This window comes from Telopea speciosissima, chromosome 2, assembly GCF_018873765.1.
Source record: "Telopea speciosissima isolate NSW1024214 ecotype Mountain lineage chromosome 2, Tspe_v1, whole genome shotgun sequence".
In the NCBI taxonomy this organism is placed as follows: Eukaryota; Viridiplantae; Streptophyta; class Magnoliopsida; order Proteales; family Proteaceae; genus Telopea; species Telopea speciosissima.
Window position 1 is genome coordinate 59155013 of NC_057917.1, and position 22492 is coordinate 59177504.

Genomic DNA, 22492 nt, shown 5'->3' on the forward strand with positions numbered 1-22492 from the left:
GTAACTTCTCCACCCCCTTTCACCCCCACAGTTGCTCCTCAACCCCCCTTTTATGAGCCTCTACGTCACACCCGCCCTTGCAACCCCCCTCCTCCGTACCCCCTTTCTGCCCCACCCCATTCCAATACTCCCTGTTGTTCCTCCCGCTCCACCACCCCCTGTCAGTAGAAGAAGAACAACAAAGAAGTTGAACAATGTGGGGAATAAAAAATTAGGCAGGGTGGATAAAAACGAGGTGAGAGAGAAGGATGTTGGGGTTTTTTGTTCTTTTTACTTGTAGATTTGGTAAATCTTTTCAACAACAACTTTTTTTTTTGTTGGGGGGGGGGTGATAGAAGACTATTCATGAAATGCGTGTGAAATTTATGACAGGAGTAGAACACATCTCTTGAATCCATGGATCAGAATTGGGCTAGACCTGTACATGTCACCAATAGTTCCCTCTCTAGCCAAGGAGTTAGCCAAGCTATTAATCTCCCTTGGGACAAAGCTCAAAATCACAAGTACCGAAAGAAGAAGATAGATACACAATATCCTCTAAAATGGATATGATAATTAGAGGAGAAGATGCCATTTTGAAGACAGGAAATAACATCTTTATTTTCAGATTCAACTGTTAACTTCCCATAGCCTTCAAAGATTGCTTAAAGCAAAGCAGAATAACTCGCATCGGATCTTGAAATGCAACCGGATTAGAAATTGCCTGCAGAGGTTGACCATTTGATCGGAAAGACATAGCCTAGCCCACCCTTTTTAGTATCAAACTAGCATCACAACTGAGTTTTACAAATCCAAACGGAAGTGCACACCATGGATAATTGGTAAATAGGATTTATTTATATACATTTTTTTTTGGTAGAAAAGGATTTTACATTTACAAGTTTTTGTAAATCTATTTACCCTTATTCTAATTGGTAAACTGGAAATGAGGTCATAATTTTCATATCAGAACCGTTGAATATATTCCACTTTTGTGGTCGCAAAACAGTGATCCAGATCAGATGGTATACAATTCGTACGGAAAAATCTCTTAAAATGGGACCACCATATCTACAGCACTACATTGTGTTAAGCGCGAACACGAAGGACGCAGCTGCATCTGATTTTGTACTTGTGAGCCGCACCGGCCACCACGATCGCTGATTACATTTAATTCACATTTCTCGTGATATGTGGACCATAAATTTGTTCTTTCCTTTTCGAAGATCGCACATTTCACATGTTTATGGTTGAAAAGAGTCCCCAAAGGCTCTTACTATCCATTTCATATCCGCGTCGAGTAGATAGAGTTGTGGGTTCGATATGAAAAGCCACTGTAAGTAGCGGTCACTCCATAAGAGATCCTCTTTTCTTGTCTTCCTATCCCTCGGGCCAAGCCTTCGAGTTCGAACGTTAAACTTGAAAGGGGGCCTTTGAATTGGAAATCTCTGCACTTCTGCTCATGGCGTGCAGATTTGCAGATTCCAGTTTCCTCTTCATGGTACTTTCCTATCTCTGGTTAAATTCATGAGAAGCTTAGTTTTATTTATGATTCTTGTAAGTATATAACGTTGTTTGCTTTCAGGCCTGCCATCAAAAGCCAGTTCGGAGCAGCAAACTCGTCTCACTTAGTTCGCCCGGTATTTTTTCATTGTTCTTTTTTCATTTTGCCTGTGATTTCAGCTTATATCTTCAATTTCAGATGAATGCTTTCACTTCTACTGTATTGGCAATCACAATCTATGATTTATATGAGAATTGTGACAGTTTTTCTTCCTCATTTCTCTCTACATGATTTCTGAGTCTTGGTTCCTTTTTGTTCTTTCTCGAATTGGGTTTCTGGTTTGGTGTTTTTCGGTGCTATCCATTCAGCATGGAATAAAGAAATTTATGCCTTTAGTCACCAATAAAGATGAAAGTTATAAAATTGTGTTTGGTTGATTGGAATTAGAAAGACTGAATTTGGGGTGACTGCTAAGGGGCTCTAAAGATTTCTGTATGATATCATTCACTGCCATTAGGGTGGCTGTTAGAATTCTATTCTAAATAGAATTGTTATTCCCTAATATGGACTTTTATTAAATAACCTAAAACTCAGGCTAATAATGGTATTGGTCTAATTAAGGGGGTCATTGGGTTATATTAGGAATCCTATGTGGACTGGCTTTAGTATGGGCAGATAGATTCCTATTGGGACTGTGATGAGTCAGACCCTATAGGAATTACTATATAAAGAGCTAGGTCCCCCCTCTACCCAACACAGCTATTAGTTTTCAATTTCTATTGAGGAGTGCATTCTAGAAAGAGAGGGAGATATTCAGTGTTCATTATCCCTGTGCATACGATATTCTCATCAAGACATTTACTTTGGGAATAGAGGGGAAGCACCTAGATCTTTGGTCTTTATTTTCCGCTGCGATCATCGTCACCATGGATGCGAAATAAGGTTGGTGGTTCTATCCCTGTTTTCTATTATTTATTTGATTGTGTTCTTGAACGCCCTATAGAGATCCTGACTTTTGGGATTTTGTTCCTATTCGGATCAAATTAATCTAATAGTTGCGACCGCAGGTGGTTATGTCTGATTTGGATAAGTACAAATTCTCTACAAGATTGCAAGACATCCAAATGTTCAAACAGGATGAGTTAAGCATATCTGTTATTATTTCTCTTTTGAGGATGCCAATTCTTATTTTCATGGGATTAAATCGAGTCACCTTGCAATTTACCCCGATTAATCATATTCTCGCCGAGCATGCCCATACAAGGCCGGTGCATGTTAGGTCTTAGCATGACTTACTTAGCCCAAGCTTGGGCCCATGTTGAGTTCGTAGATAGACTTGCTTCAATCTTTTTTATTTGGCAGTTCTGGGGAAGATACTGAGCACCCTGGTCAGCTATATGCTATTTTCTCAAAATCACTTTAGACTTCTGATAACCAGCATGGGTTGCATACACTGAACATGGGTAATCTTGTAGATTTTAACCTAACCCTATCTAGATATTCACATTTCTTCCTATTCTTCTTCTTCTTCTGTTGGGTTACTTGGGTATGCCAAGATTTTTCATGATGTTTTTGATGTTGGACACCTTATTCTGGATTCTTTCCAAGATGTCTATGTTTTATAGATTTCCAGTAAGCCTGGTCAAAACATAAAGGGGGATATTGTTTTTCCATGATTTATATGGTTCACAACTATATTTTTTCCCCCTTAAATTCTGTAAAATAAATAGAAACAGGTGTCAAGGTTTTTTTTTTTTAAGAATTTTTTGGGTACCATAAGACTAGAGATACATTTTGCACAGCCAATTTATATGTTATGTTGTTCATGGTTTGTGCAGTTTGATGCAATCAGTCGAAGGGACAGAACACCAGCTGCAATTTAAAAAGTCTAGTTAATAACCTAGAACAAGATATGGTCAAGAATAGAGGAGCATAGGGTATCATAATGAATTTCTTTCCCTCATGCCCTCTTTTTGGGTGAAGTTTCTTTAATGCATAGACAAGGATTAGCCTGAGGGGCATCCAGTATCACAACGAAAATGTAAATCTTTTTGTAACATGGAATTCCATTTGTTGAATGCTTAATAGTTTCCACCCTCTATTGAGATGATTTGTGCGGTTTGTAACCCGAAAAGTCAGCTCATCTCATAGTTATTTTTGTTTCTTGATGGACATGGGATTAGTTTATGGAGGGGATAAGTCTGGCTGAATTTATTTCTCGTTAACCGAAGGTAACCTTCTTATAGATCATTTTTATGTAGAAGAGTTGGCAGTGTTTGCTGTAAATTGGGATACCTATTCATCTTCATGGAAGTTCTTTTTGAGAAGGAAATTTCATTTAGAGCACAGTTTATGTATGCGAATACTTATCTACTTGCTTTCTTGAATTAGAAGAGTCTCCTTCTGTAGAAAAAAAAAATAATAGCATAAAAATGAGCCAGAAATTTTCTTGTCCAATTCATATCTTAGCTACTTGTATCATATCAAATTCTTTTCTTTTGATTTTTCCTGATTAGCTTCCCTTTAGTAAGTTGGAATTGCATTTTTATTTATGCTGATGTTTTCATTATCTGTCTTTAAGGAAACTTTCAGCTGCTTTATTTTAAAATGGTAATTGGAATGTTGAGATTTTTTTCCCATGCTCATGTTATTTGCTGAAAAACAATATGTTAACCGTTGCACCAGTGAGGAGTCATATGATGCAAGTAGAAGGTATATCAAAAGAATATGTAGGTGGCCGAAAATCACTCAACTTGAAGTAGTGAGAGAAGATAAGAATACATTTAGTTTGGACAAGATTTATTGGATTTGATATGCTCTTTTTTTTATTTATATTTAATGTGACAGCAATATCATTTACAAACTTTGGGATGCAAGCTTTTGAAGTTTATGTGTTTAGCATGCTTTTGAAATTTATCTGTTTAGCAGCTTTCATGAAAAGAATGCTTATTATGTCTTTCTGTTTTGGACCATTGATCCTGTCATATTGGTCCCACCCATATTTATAAAGACCTTGATATGTTATGTGGACAGGCATATCTTATCTGAATTGCAGTTTCCTGCCCCAAGGGGAATTTAAACATCTTCAATGTTTATATCCCAAGAAAAGAACTAAAATCATAAAAGCTGTAGCTATCCCAGTTTCACCATCTGCTGTGGACAGCACAGAGCAAAGAAAGCAGCTATGTGAAAGCTATGGCTTTACTCAAATTGGAGAACCAATTCCAGAAAATATTACAATGAAGGATATCATTGATACACTTCCTAAAAAGGTATCCTTTTCATATTTGTATAAATTCTGATGTCAGCATGGGTACTCATCCAATATTCTTCTGGACTTGATTATACCTGGCATACTCACAGAAGAGCTGGCTCCCAGCATTTGATGGCTCTTATCTAGGAACTCCATAATTTAAAATTTTCCAGATCAAATGATGCCAATTCTCAATAGAATGGACTCTTTTCCTGGACTTTATGTCCTATTCCTCTCATCTTCATTGTGTGTTTAGAATCATCCAAAAAGGTCATTTTTTGGCCATTTATTGAAGGGCTATCTGTTCCTCCAGAAGGTTGGAGGGTAGGTGTTCAACTAAATGTGTAGTGATTGAAATATCCCATTAACTGAAGTGTTTTGTCATGATGTTTCACATTAAGTTAGGTATTTGAGATTGATGATGTGAAAGCTTGGAAGTCGGTTTTAATATCTGTTGCTTCATACACATTGGGAATTTTCATGATAGCAAATGCTCCATGGTATTTACTTCCTTTGGCTTGGGCATGGACTGGAACTGCAATAACAGGGGTTAGTTGTACTTTTCATCTTCTCTTAACATTCTAAAACTTGTATTGCCCTTACCATAAATAGGCTGTAGAACTGTGCTTCGAACTTGCCTCATGTCTTTCCTCTTTTAAGTTTTTTGTGATAGGCCATGACTGTGCTCACAAATCATTTTCGAAGAACAAATTATTGGAGGACATTGTTGGAACTCTGGCCTTTTTGCCCCTCATATATCCATATGAACCATGGCGGTTTAAGCATGATAGGCATCATGCGAAAACAAACATGTATGTGTCTAATTCCATTTCTTTCCTTTTGTTTTTTGTTGGTCCAAGATCTTTTAAATCCTTATATTAGCTCACTGGTTTATTATGATCTGGAAAGGAGAGCTGTTTAACTCAGGCTGGTTGTGTGCCCATCCATGCCATCTGCATTGCCTGCATCCTGGGCATTACCGTGTTGGCACTGGGTGGCTCTTAGTAGATCCCCTATCATTAATTTTAAATTTATTTTGGAGGCCACTTTAGTCTTCCTCTGAGGTACTAGTTTCTGGAATTTCAGTAATTTTAAACTGAAAAATCCACCAATATTTTTCTGTAAAATGTTTTCAAATGTAAAAAAGAAAAAAAATCATAGGAAGGAATAAGGAATTCTTTTTAAGAATAAAATTACACTAATGACAAATGTATAAATTTGTTGATTTAGATTTTTATTTTAAGGAAGTTTGCAATGTAGTGACCTCACTATACGCATCGTTCTTCAATTGTGTGTGATGTTAAATTTCTATCTAGTACCAAGAGAAGGTGTTAACACTTATCACTGATTTTCTCTACTCTGTTATGAGCACCATAAGGACGGGCCTTGGTGCAACGCTAAGGTTGCTCCATTGTGACCAAGTGGGTCGCGGGGTTCGAGTCTGGAAACAGCCTCTCTAAGAAAGCAAGGGGAAAGCAGCATACATTATGACCCTCCCCAGACCCTGCAGTGGTGGGAGCCTCGTGCACTGTGTATGCCTTTTTTGTTATGAGCACCATATTCTCCTTCCTGTTTGGGTCACTAATTGGCCATGAAGAGTTTCGTTTGTCAATGTTTCTTTTCTTAGCTTGATTAACTGGTTTTGATGCATTTGGTTTTAGGCCCCCACCAACATCTTTTATCGGGTAGCCTTTGTAAGTTGAATCTATGTGAATTTTTTATTTTTCCTAAACATAAACCTAGGAAGTTTGTCAAATGTACTTTAAGATTGATGCCATCTAAAGATTAAAAAGTTATAAGAAATTTATTGGGGTAGATAAACATAATTCACAATGTAAAACTTCTGACCCATATTAGCACTACATTTTTTTTGGTAGAACATATTGCGTTACATGAAAATTAAAATAAGTTGAAACAAATTCAGTTTAAAAATGGGAAAATCTGTTCGTAACCAAACCGGTTACAACAAACTCTTATAACCTCTTTTCTTTGCTCTTGTCCACTTCACTTACAATCTCTTTAACTGAGGTAATTTTTGTAATTTTCTTGCCCTTTGCCTCCCCTCCCCCTCCTCCTCCCCTCTCTTTGTTTCAGAATTGGACCCCTCGCAACCCCTCCCCAATCTTCGGCTATCCTTGATTACCTCCCTCTCAGGCCACTGCCGCCCCCTTTGAGCAATGGCACTGTCCTCGAATTGTAGCAGCTAGATCAGGGTTACCTGAAGATTGTTGTGGTCATCGGAGTGAGGAGGTGAGTTGCCTTCTTTCTGTCTCTCTCTCCTAGTGGACAAATGATGGAGGACGGACGAAGAACTTGTTGCGACAAGTCTTTTCTGGCAAGCATCACCTCTGCAACTGAGCACCCATCGTATGACCACCCTGCAGTGAGTGCCCGACCTGCCCCTTTCTCCGCATCCGTCCTCCCGTTGGGCCATGTCATGCCCGCCCGCCCTGTAGGCCTCATGAGCCTTCATCATGCCCCGTCAGCCTGGTGTAGGCGCTCTGCTATGAGATCCCATCGCCCCTTCTTCCGTCTCTGCACCCACCTTGCAAGCACCGCCATGCCCTCTCCTCCCTCCCTACATCTCTCCTGGGAGCCCCTGCCCTCTGCTTCATTGGTGACTCCCCTCCTATTCTCTTGGTTCGAACCACCAGAATCCTTCCCGAACCGCCACCTCTTGCCATTCATAGTAGTCGTCCGTGGCAGAAATCTGTTAGAGGAATTGGTCAATTTATCGGAGTCCCACTGCTTCAACTGAAATTGCCTTGATAATTTGATGCACGCGCACCTAATGGCAGGGATCTTCTGTATAGTCCCCGATGGATGCCCATGCCAATTGCTCTTGCGGGCCTCATCGAGTCATCAGTGTCTTTGTTCTTCCTGGACGTTTGGCCAATGAACTCATCAATACGATAAAAGAATACCCTCTTGGTGGGTAATCCAGAAGCGATCTTGTACTTCTTCAATGCTTCGATTCAATTCTAGCACTAAATGTCTGCCTTCAAAGGCTTCTTGTAGTCCTCGCGGTTGGTGACAACATTGGCAACCTCATTCCAGTGTTTCTACTTCAAGTTTCCTTCCCTTCCTCTCTCTCGCGCGGCTTGCGCTTGGTTTTAAAATTCCAATTTTAGACCTTTCATTATATTTCCACATCATTGTATAGAGGGAAAAAAGTCCAGTTACAATTCTGTTTGTAACCAAACCGTTAAAATTATATTAAATCACCAAATTTTGAACTACAAAACAAGATCCTGGGGAAAAAAAGGGTTTATAACCCTTATGAATGTAAGAGTTGCACCGCCATAGATATGTTCTAAATTACCTAAAAGCAAATAGTCACCAAATTTTGAACTAAAGAACAAGATCTTGGGGGAAAAAAGGTTTATAACCCTTATGAATGTAAGAGTTGAATCGCCATAGATGTGTCCTAATTTACCTAAAAGCAAATCTGCCCTTATTGATGCAAGCCGGGGTTCGAAAACCCCAGTGATTTGCTTCAAGGTACTAAAACTCGGGTCTCGGTACCAACTCGACGCTTGGAAAAACCGAGACGAGTCAAGATCTCGCCGAGTTGGTGCATTTTTTTTTTTTCAACTCGAACCCTCAACTTTGGGTCAACCCAAGATCTGGACCCGAGATCTGAGATCTCGCTGAGATATGTCGAGTTTTGTCCAATCAGGTAAGGTATTTAAGTGGTAGGTGGGTTAAAATAATGGGTCGAAACCGAGATCCAACCGAGATCCGAGATCTCGCCGAGATATTGCACTTTTGAGACTCGTAGGCAGTCTCGTCTCGGCTTTTTCAAAAACCGAGAAACTCGGCGAGCCGAGATCTCGCGAGTTCTCGAACTATGATTTGCTTTTAGGTAATTTAGGACATATCTATGGCGTTGCAACTCTTACATTTATAAGGGTTATAAACCTTTTTTCCCCCAGGATCTTGTTCTTTAGTTCAAAATTTGGTGATTTAATATAATTTAAAAGGATTGGTTACAAACAGAATTGTAACTGGACTTTTTTCTCTCCATACAATGATGTGGAAATATAAGGAAAGGTCTAACAATGTAATTTCATAACTGCGAGAGGGAGGGAGGGAGCGAGCGAGGGGGACAATGCAGTTTTGATGCATAATTCTTGGGAACGACACTCCATCTGGCCATCCAGTCTTGATTCATAACTCCTGTGAATGGCACACCATCTGGACAATCCAGTCTTAGTTCATAATTGTGGGAATGGTACTCTAGCTAGCCAATCCAGTCTCGATTCATAAGTCCTGGGAATGGCACTTCGTTTGGCCAATCCAGTTGTGATAAGCGCCACAATGGTCGAGCTGTAACGATCAAGAATAGCACCTGCACTTGCATTAGTATGAAAATTTTGGGAATTTCCAAACTCTAAATACATGAAAGGTGAGATGTATACACATGCAATTGGCATGTAAATTAAGGTTCTAGATGTTTTTCCAAAACACAAAAATATGCACATATGCAATTTAAGGGTAAGAATTAGTGTATAATCATGTCTAACAATAGGTTCATGCAGGAGACTGTGAGGTTTAAATGAAGATGGGGGTGCTGGTAAATGGTAATGGTGATAATGGCACTGGTGATTGCTGATTTATGATGTGGGAATTGTATGGATTCGATGACAGATTTTTGTATGGTGGGCAGAGTTCAAGAACTCAGTTTCGACCACTCTAAAACTGAGATATGGTCGAAACTGGTCGAAACCAGGGATTTTTTCCCAACCAACAAGTTGGTGGTTTTGAGGCCCAAAAATGCTTTTGTTGCTCTGTTTTTTTTTTTCTATACAACCTGTTTTTGACTTTCTAAACACAATGCATGAACTATTTTCACCAAAAAAAAAAAAAAAAAGCACTCAAAATGGTACTTGTGGTTATTGACCCAAGTTTACTAGTGTATGCATAGTGTACTAAGAATCATAGTTGTCATAGGAGGTACTTATTTATGCCTAAATCTGATTTATATTGAGGGAGTTATATTTCGGTCAAACTCAATTTGGTGTGCGTGAATGCTGTCAAAATTGCTCTGAATGAAAATATTTTTTTAGATATCAAAACAAATGAATATTTTACCTTACTTTTGGTTTTTAGCAATGTTTTACCATATTAAGATTTATGGAATTTATAGATTTGAGAAAACCCCAACATTTAAAAGTTGAAAATTGCACCTACCGTCGAAAATCCTGTTTTTGTTCTTAAATTGGGGGGTTGACTTTTTATCTTTTTGGAATTTGATTTTTTTACTATTTTTATTGGATTCAAATAGGGGAGTATTTGCTTATTTATGAATAATATCTTTAGTAAATGAACATTTACTTAAATGATATTAGGCATAAATAATGTCTGACCTGGTTTCTGGCATAAATAAGTGTTTTGTCCTGGTTTTGAGCCAGGTTTCCTCAAGTTTCGATGGGCATAAGTGTCAAACTTGCGAAATTACCAACATCTCGGTCAAAATAGGTCGAGTTGGGTCTAGACGGGAATATTTAAAATTGCATGCCATCTCGTCTTGGTTTCTTGCGAAACCGAGATGTTTTTCTATGATGGTGGGTGTATGGATGTGTTTCATCATTTGTGTGAACAGTTCCCATACCATGGAGTGCCAACCTTCTTGATGCCCCCTAATTTCTTGTGCTGGCACATGCGGAACATGACATATTCTTTGATGCATGCCCTCTAGTATCTGTATTTGTGGGTCTTGAACTCAAACCCTGTCTTGCTCACAGACGTGGTCTCGTCTTTGATTCGACTTTAGCAAAAACACCCTAATGATAATGATGGCCTGTCAGCTGAATTGGTCCCGTATCAGTGGATTGCCCTTCAATCTAGAGGAGAGTTTTTTTCTTGGCTCTTCTGGACTTTGCAGTAGCTTGTCAGATTGTATACAACTGGTGGAGCTTTTGGCAATGTGATTGCTTCAAAGTAACACACTACCAGATCCGAGTTCTGACAGTAGATAATCGGACAAGGTTTTTTTTTGGCTCTTCTGGACTTTGCAGTAGCTTGTCAGATTGTACACAACTGGTGGAGCTTTTGGCAATGTGATTGGTTCAAAGTAACACTCTGCCAGATCCGAGTACTGACAGAAGATAATCAGACAAGGTGGGATGTTCCGGATAAGATAGAGGATCTACCATAGTTGGAGAGGATAATGATGGAGTTGGAGGCCAGATTAGCAGATTTTATGTGAATGGAAAAATTTATTTGGAAATGGCGAGTTTACTGATGACACCTTGCCAACTAATGGATATATACAGTGGACAAACACTAAGGTGAAAAGGAGTTGCGGGATTTGACAGATCAAGGTCGGAAAAGATTCTAGCTTGGGGAATAGAAGGAAACATGATGGCAGGGATGATGTGGATAATGACCCCTAAGGTATTTTTCTCTGGTGGTGAACTGATCTTGATCATCACTATGTCAAGCTACCTATGTATCCTCCTTTTGAGGAATCAGGTCAAACGTAGTTCAGGCAATAGACGTATGTAATGGTGTCGAAGCCTTGATAATTAAGTTCTCTCATAGTCGGGGCTTGGGTGAGCCTGAAGCTGTCGATGAAAAGTCTCATCATCATCAAGCCTAGGAGGGCCTATTAGGTTGTAATGGGGCTTAGGACTGGATTCCAAAAGGAAGGTAAAGGCTTAAAATGCTTCTAGGGTTTAATCTCCTAGTTATTTTTTTTTTTCATATTTCTACGTGTGAGAGGCTTTTCTTTTTTTGGCCCCTGCATGGGTTATTGAATTCCTATTTGATTCTTGATTCCCTTTGATTTTCACTCATTTTCCTTCTTTCAATCATTTTTGCATTTATGTTTTTTTCCATCATCATTTTCTTTAAAGTCTCATTTTTCTTTTGCCCCTCAATTTGGGTCATTGAATTTTTCCTTGGGATTGGGTTTCTTCCTTTGGAATTCAAATCCTTTTCTCTTCAGGAATTCCCCTTCTCCTTTCCTGTCCCCAGTAACACTGGGCTTTGGTATGAAAATATTTCCTGATCAGACCCTGCAGCTATTAGGACTTAATATATAAAAGGTACCTTGGTAATGGGTTAAAGGTAGGCCAAGATGGTAACTAGCGGATTATAATATCTCAGGATTTATTTAGGATAACTAGCTGCAAAAAATGGCCTCCTTTAATAGGCTCAAGGAGGTGAAGTCTCCATCTACTAAGCTCCGTGCTCGTTAGAAGGGGATTGGATGTGTGGAAAGGTTGAGATCTTTCACTATCAAGACTTTGACACTCAAGATGGATTGGACGAGCTTTGTTTTTGTTTTTTGGATTGTTAATCATCCATGGATCATCACACAGATCATTTCCATCATTGGACGAAGGCAAAGATGAAAAAGATTGGATATATAGGAAAAAATAGTTTCATTGATAACTAATGGAATAAGCACATCGGGTGATATTTACAAAGGAGACTCGGCAAAAGGAGAATTTACCGAAAGAAACTCAACAAAAGAACCTAAGACTTGGGGGGACTCAGATCCGCACCTGGTAATGTCTTCAGTGTGATCATTCTCTGCCTTTGCACAGGAGTAAGACAGGTCTAAACAACTTTAACTGGGTAAAACTCCAACTACAGGACCCTTCAAAAGGCAGGGTGCCAATGTAGGAAAAATGCCAAATCTGTAATCCTTTAAGACCAAACTTCACTTAAGGATGCGGCCCACCCAAGGCTGCTCATGCCATCCTTGAGGAAATTCAATTTTCGTTTCCACTGCTCGAGGCAATTCCTTGGCCACGATCATCGGGCCTGTCCATCAACCCAGACTTTACTGTATAGTATGTACAATTTCAAAAATGCCCTTCAAACCGGAGCTGGGTACTAGATCCATTTTAAGTAACCCAGTAAAGCTGATGCTCATCAAGTTAATGAATGTAGTTTTAACGCGTTTGGCAAAAAATCTCTTCCCTAGCCATCATTACAACACCAGCATCATATCGGATGTGTCAAGAGGGGATTGGTGGTCACATTAGGCTGCTTGGGTCGGACCTTGAACCTTTTTGCATCTAATAGATCTTGCACTATGGGCTTCAAATTCAAAAAGTTGTTTGTAGCATGACCCTTCTGATTGTGATAATGACAGAACAACTTTAGGTTGTACCATACTGGATTCGGATTAAGGACTAGCTTGTGACCTACTTTGCTAATCAGACCTGTCCTGCACAGAATTGTATACAGTCCCTTAAGGCAACCCCAAGTCTGTAAATTGTCTTCTTGGACAAGCAGGGGGAAGCGGTGGACCATGTTCTATCACATGAGGTCCCATTGCTGTTAAAGACAAGGAAATTGCAGGAGTAGTGATCATCGCATTTACTTCAATATTCTTCGGATGGTATGACCTTTTGCTGCTACTAGCCCCATAGGTGTTGTTACTACTTGTAGATAGAAACTGGTCGAACTTTAGGAGCGTTCCCCGGAGGATGCAATCCTCGGCCTGTTGCGCGGCGATGATGAGATTGTCAAAGTTGATAAGGGCTTGAGCAAATAAATAATGTTTGTATTGGGGCTGGAGTTCACTAATGATCATGCTCACTTGATACCTTTCACTTGGCTGATCCCCACATCATGCAGCATCGTCATAAAATTTTGGAGGTAACTTGTGAACCCTTCCTTGGGCATCTGGGTTGTGGTTTCGAGCTCTTTCCGAGTCAAGTCCACTCCAATGTTGTAAGAGTATTGGAATTTGAAAGCCTTCATAATATCTTCCCTTGCCTGAGCTAAAGACGAATCCAAGGCCATCAACCAACTAGAACGCCTATCCCATTTGCTCCTCTGTGAATCTACCAATCCTCATTTTTCCGATAAAAGACCTCAGATGGGCACAAGAATCTCCCCTCCTATCAAACTTCACAGAAGACTAACCTAGGGGAAGAAACACATTACTTCTGTATCAATGATTTAGTCCTTGACCCTTTGATGATCCTGATCATGTGCTCAAGTCGGTTCAGCTTCTCTTTGACTTTTAGGTGCCATTGGAGTGGGAGCAGAATTAATTACTACATCATCGTCATCACCCATCATCACAATTAGATGAGCTGCTTTGGGGGGTATGGAGGTGGCTCAAATTATTTGGGATTTCTGCAGGCCAACGCAAGTCCATTTGAACTTGTATCATATCTGTCATGTTAGCCATCATTTGCTCCATTTTGGCCATCTTGTCTTTTATAGAGTCGAAACTGGGCGGAGTCTCACTACTTGTACTCATTGTGTGTAAACTGCTTGGATCCTCCAGTGGTAGATTGGTGGGGAGATTTGGAGAAGATCTGACAAGTCTGGTGGAAGTTCTGGCCTACGTAGGTGGTGGGTAGTCCCTTCGGGGAGGAATGATGTCTTAACAGTGTGGGAAGACGCAACGCTCGACTAAATTGGGAAGAAAAGGAAATGGGATCTGAAAAGATGAAGGGCACAGTCTTCTGATTGAACATAAAATTAGACAATATACATAAACAGACTCATCAAACCATATAGGAGTGGTGGCTTAGGTAAGAACAAACACTATAACCGGTTCTACATCGAGACAATCTTCAAGAACCATGTGGTGGATGAAATTGATCTATCCCTAATATCGAGATAAAAGTGTGGAACCTTTACCAGGTTGAGTCGTATGCCACAATGGGCTGGTTGCGTAGGTATCACTTCTATGGTACCAATCTTTCGGTGGGCCATAGGGACCAACATTGATGTAGTTATAAACACTCATTTCTCAATGTTAAAGATAAACCCGGTTCGTTTGTCGGTGGACAAAAACCGAGATGATTAGAACTGGCTAAATAGAGTTTTAACCTAAGTCTCAGATAATTATTACATTAGTTGTGGCATACCTAGGTTTTCTTGGTTATGTCCATACAAGATGCATGCAAGAGGGTAGCTTTGGGGCACTGTTTCCCCTGATAAGGAACACCAATATACTTGTCACCCTTGACCTGAAGTGAATCAAAGGTACGTGGTATATCCCTTTATAATACCATCTAGTACATGATCAAGGGGTGTGCTGTGTGCTTTCACTGAGGGCTACCCAAATCTACGTAAGGGGTTACGCAACTACGCTATGAGATATAGGAAACTTTGCAGTGCATGTACTATGTAAGAGGAGTATATGACATGAATGAAAAGAGAAATTAACAAAAAATTTCATAAAAACATTTACAATGAAACATGCAAGACTGTTCACAATCCAAATATATACAAACATTTACAAAACTGTACAAGGAACAAATGGTCAAATCAGAAGTCTGACGGTCCCCAGTGGAGTCACCACTGTATGTGCAAAGATCTGTGGGGACCTGACCATCCCTCTCTCGGTGGAGAGGGGGAAGGGAGTTGGTTCTTCCTTGGGAGTCACCACCTAGATAAGGGTCTAGGACAACTCCGCGTTCCACTCTCTCAGAGGAGAGCGGGGGAGGGAGTTGGTTCTTCTTTGGGAGTCACCACCTAGATAAGGGTCTAGGACCCATAAATGTCTTCCCCCGAAATAACTCCAAATAGAAAGGCTATTGGTCTGCTTAGAGGCTAGGGTAAGTGTCAAGTTACGGATTGGGAAGGGTTTACGCATCCAATTTACATGGCCGAAGCCGGTCTTCCTTGACCATATGTGTTCCTATAGGCATTGGCACATTACATAGCTGGAAGGTGAATGCAACTTGTCAGATATAAAAAAGATTCCATTTTAGGGGTTATAATTAACTAATGATATTTTGGAAAAAATACGGCAGCATAACGGCATATCAGGGTAAAATGGGGGAAATTCGACAGCGTAACGGCATACTTGAGTAAAATGGGGAAAATCCTGCAAGCTGCAGCGTAACATTACATCAGAGCAAAATGCGATATCAAATAAACACACAACCTGCATATTTTCAGAAGGGACCCATTTATGTATAATACGTCTGGAGTGACTATACTATAAAAAGAAACCAAATGATTGAAAAGTAATGATCGATGACATCATTAGATAGTGCAATGCCAACACCTCAGTCAATCAGATCAGATCGTTAGTCCATAAAAACACAACGCACCCATCATTGTACAAAAAGTAGTCATCGTCCTACAATTCTATCTAATGCAAGAAAATGCAAGGTACTAAAACTCGGGTCTCGGTACCAACTCGACTCTTGGAAAAACTGAGACGAGTCGAGATCTCGCGCGAGTTGGTGCATTTTTTTTTTTTCAACTCGAAGCCTCAACTTTGGGTCAATCCAAGATCTCGCCGAGATATGTCGAGTTTTGTCCAATTAGGTAAGATATTTAAGTCGTAGGTGGGTTAAAATAATGGGTCGAAACCGAGATCCAACCGAGATCCGAGATCTCGCCGAGATCTCACCAAGATCTCGCTGAGATATTGCACTTTTGAGACTCGTAGGCAGTCTCGTCTAAACTTTTCCAAAAATCGAGAAACTCGGCGAGTTCTCGAACTATGAGAAAATGTGACGAACTGTAACGCACCCATCATTGTACTAAAAAGTTGTCATCAACCTACAAGTCTGGCAAGTGCCAGAGAATGCGATGAAAAGAAATGGAAAAAACACGACGCACCCGTTACTGTACAAAAAAAAGTAGTCATTAACCTACAGGTCTGGTAGGCATAGTACTAAATCTCGTTTCGTTTCGGTGTTTCGGTCGAAATATGGTATTTTTCTGTAGGTGTAAAATGCCAAAAATGACCGAGATTTCCGAAATTTCCGAAACGAGATGACCAAAATTTCACCGAAATATTGCATTTTTCAATTCGATGTTGCATTTCGTTTTGACTCAACCGAGATACTCAAAATTCTCGAAATCTCGACCGAGACGAAACGAGTTTTAGTACTATGCTGGTAGGTGCCATAGAATGCGATGAAAAGAAATGGAAAAACATGCAAAAGAGTACCTACCCTCTAGCTTGATGTTTGTCCAGGAAGGCAGACCAACTCATATGTGCGGGGCCGATTTGGCAGTTTTAGGCTGTACTGGCACCTACCAACACTGTTCTGGGGTCCCCAGGAATCTCAGATACTCGATGTCTTTGGGCGGACAAGAACGGAAGAACCTCACTAAGTTTCTTCCCAGTTCTTCGGGGCTCTTAGCATTCTCTCTTTTTGACTGTGGGGAGTATTTTGGGGAATTTCACCCAGGCTTACGCAGGGGTAGGCTACTTTAGGAGAGGGAAAACTCCACTTTCATTGATTGAAAGGGAGTCCTCTTTTTCACTTTCTCTCTCTTCTCTCTCCTCCCCTGCTCTCAGTCTCGCAGCATGAGCCCCCCTCTTTAAAATGAGGGTGTTGCCTCTCTAGTTATAGGCATGGAGGCTCTGCCTCTGCGGCACCACAGTGGTAGGGGCTGAGGTATCTCAGCGGCAGTGCCACGTGGTACCTCCTGGTTGGCCCAACAAGTCATTTCGCTTGCGAATTTTTGATCATGGTCTCTCTTGATTTGTTAGTCTGATTTTTGTGATCCAGGTGTCGTTGGAAATGTAGTGAGACGAACTAAACCATGATGTAAGAATTGGGTGGTGATTGGCCAAAAACATGTTCAATATTGGGCCCGAAGTTTGAGGTTCAGATTAGGGCTAGATTTGTTAAAAAAGTGGCTAAATCAAACCATTTTGCACTATTTTTCAGGACATGGTTTAAAATGATAAAACACACTGGAATATAAAATTTGGGACCAATCTGAAAAGATTTGGGCTCTTAATTAATACCAGGGGCATTTTGGTCATTCACCCAGAAAATCGGGATTTTCTCAGAAGCAGCATCACCTTCGAACCAAACTTTAGATTTATGCTAAATCTGATAAAACATATTATTCTAGGAGTTTCGGTCAATTCTGAAAAGGTTTGGGCTCAAAAGTGGTACAAAGGGAAAATTGGTATTTTTAGCAACAAAATCCCAGTTTTTCTGATAATGCTGATGATTGAGATTTTTTATGAGATTTCGTAAGATTACTTCCATCTCTGCCGACACACTTTCCTAGGTGAAAAAAAAATTCAAGTGTCTACAGCAACAGTAATGACATTCTAGTGGTTTTGATCTGACCCAAACTCGTTTTGGTGCTAGGAGTCTAGGACTCTAGGATGGGCATAGGGGTGACTTGTTGACTCTGCTGTATTTGACTCTTTATACAAACATGTATGATCCAAGATTTATGATATAGTTTATAATTTGATGTCTATTCATTCCTAATGCATATTTAAGTTGTTTTAGTTGAATTGTGTTCTAATACTAAACATCATGTGGAATAATACCATATTAGAGAATGTATACATTGTACACTACCAACCTAGGGTCCGAAGTCAAGCTACCATTTTGGGTGTAATTTTTTAAAGTCTAAAGATTTCACTATGTTTAGAGGGCCTAAAACAGGGTGTCCTAGAAGTTTCATGACCTAAGTTGGTTATTTGGTCCTTGAAACCAACCATCGAAATTTGCAACAACAAAAAAATGTGCAAGTTTCGACAGAAATTTTGGTTTCGGTCGAAACATTTCGGGCTCGAAACCGAAACCTGGAACCTTACAAAACAGAGGGGAAAGGGGAGTAATCAAACCTGAGAAGAACCAGAAATGAATCAAGCAGGGAAAGTTAGAGAAAGAAGAGAGATGAGAGAGAAAGGGAGAATCCATGGTCAGCAGGCCCACGCCTTAGCACCACCACAAAACTCAAGTACTCAACTATTCAATTCATTATTCACTCTAAACTCCATCGTTACATAATATTCCTAATTAGATTCTAAAATAGATATAGAACTTAACTAAGAAACTAACACTAAAATAAGAAAACCAATCTCTCTTATGTATACACTTTCCCAATGCAAAATAAAATAAAATATTACAAGATAACCCCAACTAAATGGCCCCTAAGTATCCTACTGGATCAAAACTAAATTCACACCTAGTTCGTCTCGGTTTGGGCTACCAAATGGGTTTGTGTTGGTCCAAAGAAGTGCTCCTAAATCACGTATCCAAAATCTGATATACTCTTTAATACCCCTAATTGCCGTTCTTGAATTTTTCTATACTAACTTTCCTTAGATCCTGTTTCTATTTGCTATTATTACGTTAAAGAAAGAGTTGCATTTTTAGATTATACATGTACTAATTTATCTATTTCCAATGCTATCTCTACCTGTATCTTAAAAGAGATTCAACTTTTTTAATTTCAAATTTCATGTTTATTTTTCTACGGGAAGCTGGTACTAGAATGCCCCTGGGCCTGGCATAATGGCAGCCCCTAATTGCCATGTTTCTGATTGCCTGGGGATCAAATTTGGTGCATGTTAGACTACACTGCCATCAATCCACCTGTATTAGTTCAACCCAAACAGTGTCTTCCACGTGGCCAAAAAAAAGAAGTCAGAAAATGGTTTGAAAATCAAGATAATGGCCAAGCAGTTTAACTGTTGAAGATACAAGGGGAAGAGTTTAAGTGGACCACCAAATCTGACTTATGGCATAATCCAGGTGGCTACTTATCTGTCCAATATTTCAAAATAGCCGCAACATTCCTTCCATGTGGCTGAAAATCAGGTGCACCTAGCACACTGCACGTATTGTCACAATTTTTTTCCTTTTTTACTTGCCCTTAGCTCTATTCTTGTATAAGAAAAAGTTGAGCAGGAAAACTGAGGGAGGAAGCATATCAAGGCTCTGGGTGGGTGAAGTTTCGGATGTTGTCTCCATGTTGTGCTCAACCAAATCTTTGGAATTGTATAGGTTTGATAGGGCTCACCGAATGCTGCTCGAGGAGATACCAAGCTTTGCTCCATGATAGGATTTCAGCTACAGATATTACCTTTTGCAATCCCAATTTTTGCGATTGAAATAATAACTGATCATAAGGGCACAAATATATAAAAGACGATTGTGAAATTGGCAACAAAATTGTTGAATCCAAAAATTCTAAAGAAATTAAGACCCAGCCTTGGCAAATTGCGATGCAATTTCTTCGTGTTACCAAAAAAAGAAAAAGAAAAAAAGAGAAGCAATTCCTTCTATCTAAGCTTGAAAATTATTCTCCATTCAAAGTCTCATGTGACCAAACCTTGTGTTCAAATGTCCACTTTTTTTTCTCATTTACTATCCTAACCAGAGAACTGATGTTGGCCACCACTATTAAGTTTCCACCAAGCTGGAAAACAGAATAAGAGGTCAGGGTTAACAGATTCTCCACATGGAGAAGGGAAAAGTGTTAGTTGGGAGTAAGAAAATTTACAGAAGATTGGGAAGTCTAATATTGGGAGTTCCAACTTTTGAATCAAATCTGCAACTCAATGTGGATTCCTCTTCTTTAATAATGAAAGAACAGAATATTTGGGTTTATGCTGTATAAAATGTTAACCAGTTGTTTTCATCTTTCAATGTTCCCATCTGATCAAGATGTTTCCATATTTATATGGTGTTAGTCAAAACACCTTTGACGTTTCCCTTCTGTTTTTCATCCAGGTTGTTTGAAGATACAGCCTGGCAGCCCATATATAAAGAAGAGATCGATTTATCCCCGTTTTTACGCAAAGCTATCATATTTGGATATGGTCCAATCAGGCCTTGGATGTCTATAGCTCACTGGTATATATCATTGATTCTACCATCAAATTAATTAGTTTGAAAATATGTTTTTTTCTTCCACTTTAATATCAATATAGGTGCTGGAATTTGAGAACTTTTTAATAATTTCAATATTTCTGTTTGATATTCATGTTTCTCAATGTTACTAAGCATCCTAATAGGTTGATGTGGCACTTCGATTTGAAAAAGTTCAGACCAAATGAAGTTAAAAGGGTGAAGATAAGCTTGGCTTGTGTATTTGCCTTCATCGCAATTGGGTGGCCAGTGATCATCTATAAGACAGGAGTCATGGGATGGATCAAGTTCTGGTTGATGCCATGGTTAGGTTATCATTTTTGGGTATTACTTCTTGACCTCTTCAGTTTGAGAATTCTTCAAATGGTTTTGATGTTTATAGTATTTAAGTTAGCTGTCTGATGAATAGAGGAGTGTAACATTCAAGCTACTGTTACTTGTAGTAGGTAGGGCAGGGGGGGTTGAAATCCACCACTCAGTGTTCCTCTCCTTTGTTCTATAGGCAGTCCAGTCAGATATTTTAACTGTCTGCTCCACTCATTCTTCCTGACTGCTAGAGCCTGGCCCTAGAGGCATGAAGGGACCATATTGAGGCCTGTTGAATGGATGGATGTAATCACCTGATTGAATTGGTTTTGACTGGTCCATGGAGTATTTGATCTAGGTGAAGCCCCTTCTTAAACAGTTTCATTTCCAGATGGGAGAAGGACCTTATCCTTCAGTGCACAAAACTAAGAAGATTAATTTCAGCGTCTCAATGTCATGTATAGTGACAGTTTACTTCTTTATTTGTAGATGAGTACCTTCACAATGGTTCATCATACAGCTCCTCACATACCTTTCAAATCTGCAGAAGAGTGGAATGCTGCTCAGTCCCAGCTTAATGGGACTGTTCATTGCAACTATCCTAGTTGGTAATGGATCTATCCTTTTTCATTTACTTCCTGTTGCAATCTCTTTGTTATTATTCTTATTTATTGTCACTGAATTTTGAATAGAGGTGAGAATTCATTGGAGTAGTCAAGGTAAACAACGTATGCATTATTTATAGCAGTAAATAAATAAATAAAAAACGATAAAGCATACTAAATTTGGCAATCACAAAATAATGGGGCATCGTTCGGGCAATGTTTTATTGGAGATTGAGTTTTTATGGTTTTCCCCTTTTTTTTGTTGGAGTTCTAAGATTCTGTGGTTTGTTAAATAAATTCAGTTTCTTACAACTAGTAAATAGATGTGGGGGAGAACTAATGAATGGTCATTCTTTTCCCTGAACAGGATAGAGATCCTATGCCATGATATCAATGTGCACATCCCCCACCATATCTCTCCAAGGATACCGAGCTACAATCTGAGGTCTGCTCATAAATCTCTCCAAGAGAATTGGGGCAAGGTAAATATATGTTTTCCTAATGCTTGTTTGATCTTTAAACCTTGATTTATTTATCTTTGGAAACACCATGCACATAAAGATGCTGACAGTCTTGCTGTATTGGTATTTTTTTCTTAACGTCTGGTGTTCTACTTTGTACCAATAGTACCTAAATGAAGCAACGTGGAATTGGCGCTTAATGAAGACGATAATGACAATCTGCCATGTATACAATGAGCAAAAGAATTATGTTCCATTTGACGAAATTGCCCCCGAAGAATCTCAACCAATCACTTTCCTTAGAAGAGTGATGCCTGACTATGCATGATTTATGACAAACTTCATGGGATCCACTACCTTTTTGGTTCTTTGTATTTTTCTTTCTTTTTTCTCCCCAAGGTCAAGTTACTGTTTTTGTTCCTTAATGCAATGATACTTTAATTATGGAAATAGAGTATTTGGTAAGAGTAAAAGCATTGAGGAAGCTTCTTTTTCACGCCATGGCCCTATCATGAATGCATTCTTCTATGGGCTTACTACCGCTGAAGTATTGAACTGACTCTCTCTGTGTGTCTTGGAGGAAAAAAATTGATTTATCTTTGAAAATGTTTACTATTGAAAATTTCAATGGATGGATAATTTTCACATACTTTAGAGTTTCTTCCGTTGTTTCTGTTATTCTTCAAGCCTAATTTTTCTTTAGTGACCGTCGTTTGTTTTATTTTTTTTTTTTTTATTTCTTTTCTCATCAACCTTCACCTCATCTTGGTGGTTGTGCCTAACTTTATATAAGATAATGAAAGTAA

The 22492-nt window shown here is 39.3% G+C and overlaps 1 protein-coding gene across 1 annotated transcript; it reads left to right on the top strand.

The window, feature by feature from the left end:
* The first annotated feature begins 1327 nt into the window (after nucleotides 1–1327).
* Nucleotides 1328–22166, top strand: LOC122651842 (omega-6 fatty acid desaturase, chloroplastic). Its single transcript, XM_043845396.1, has 10 exons — nucleotides 1328–1480; nucleotides 1565–1619; nucleotides 4517–4755; nucleotides 5142–5285; nucleotides 5397–5548; nucleotides 20177–20299; nucleotides 20461–20638; nucleotides 21110–21228; nucleotides 21593–21707; nucleotides 21853–22166. Exons 1-10 carry the CDS (start codon nucleotides 1442–1444, stop codon nucleotides 22012–22014), a joined length of 1326 nt encoding a protein of 441 aa, XP_043701331.1. The 5' UTR covers nucleotides 1328–1441; the 3' UTR covers nucleotides 22015–22166.
* Nucleotides 22167–22492: the final 326 nt, after the last annotated feature.

Excerpts from the sequence above, each read along its gene's own strand:
- LOC122651842 (XM_043845396.1), top strand. The coding sequence starts at position 1,442 with ATGGCGTGCAGATTTGCAGATTCCAGTTTCCTCTTCATG. Across the intron at positions 1,481-1,564 it reads ATTCCAGTTTCCTCTTCATG|GCCTGCCATCAAAAGCCAGT; the intron begins GTACTTTCCTAT and ends GTTTGCTTTCAG. Across the intron at positions 1,620-4,516 it reads CGTCTCACTTAGTTCGCCCG|GCATATCTTATCTGAATTGC; the intron begins GTATTTTTTCAT and ends TTATGTGGACAG.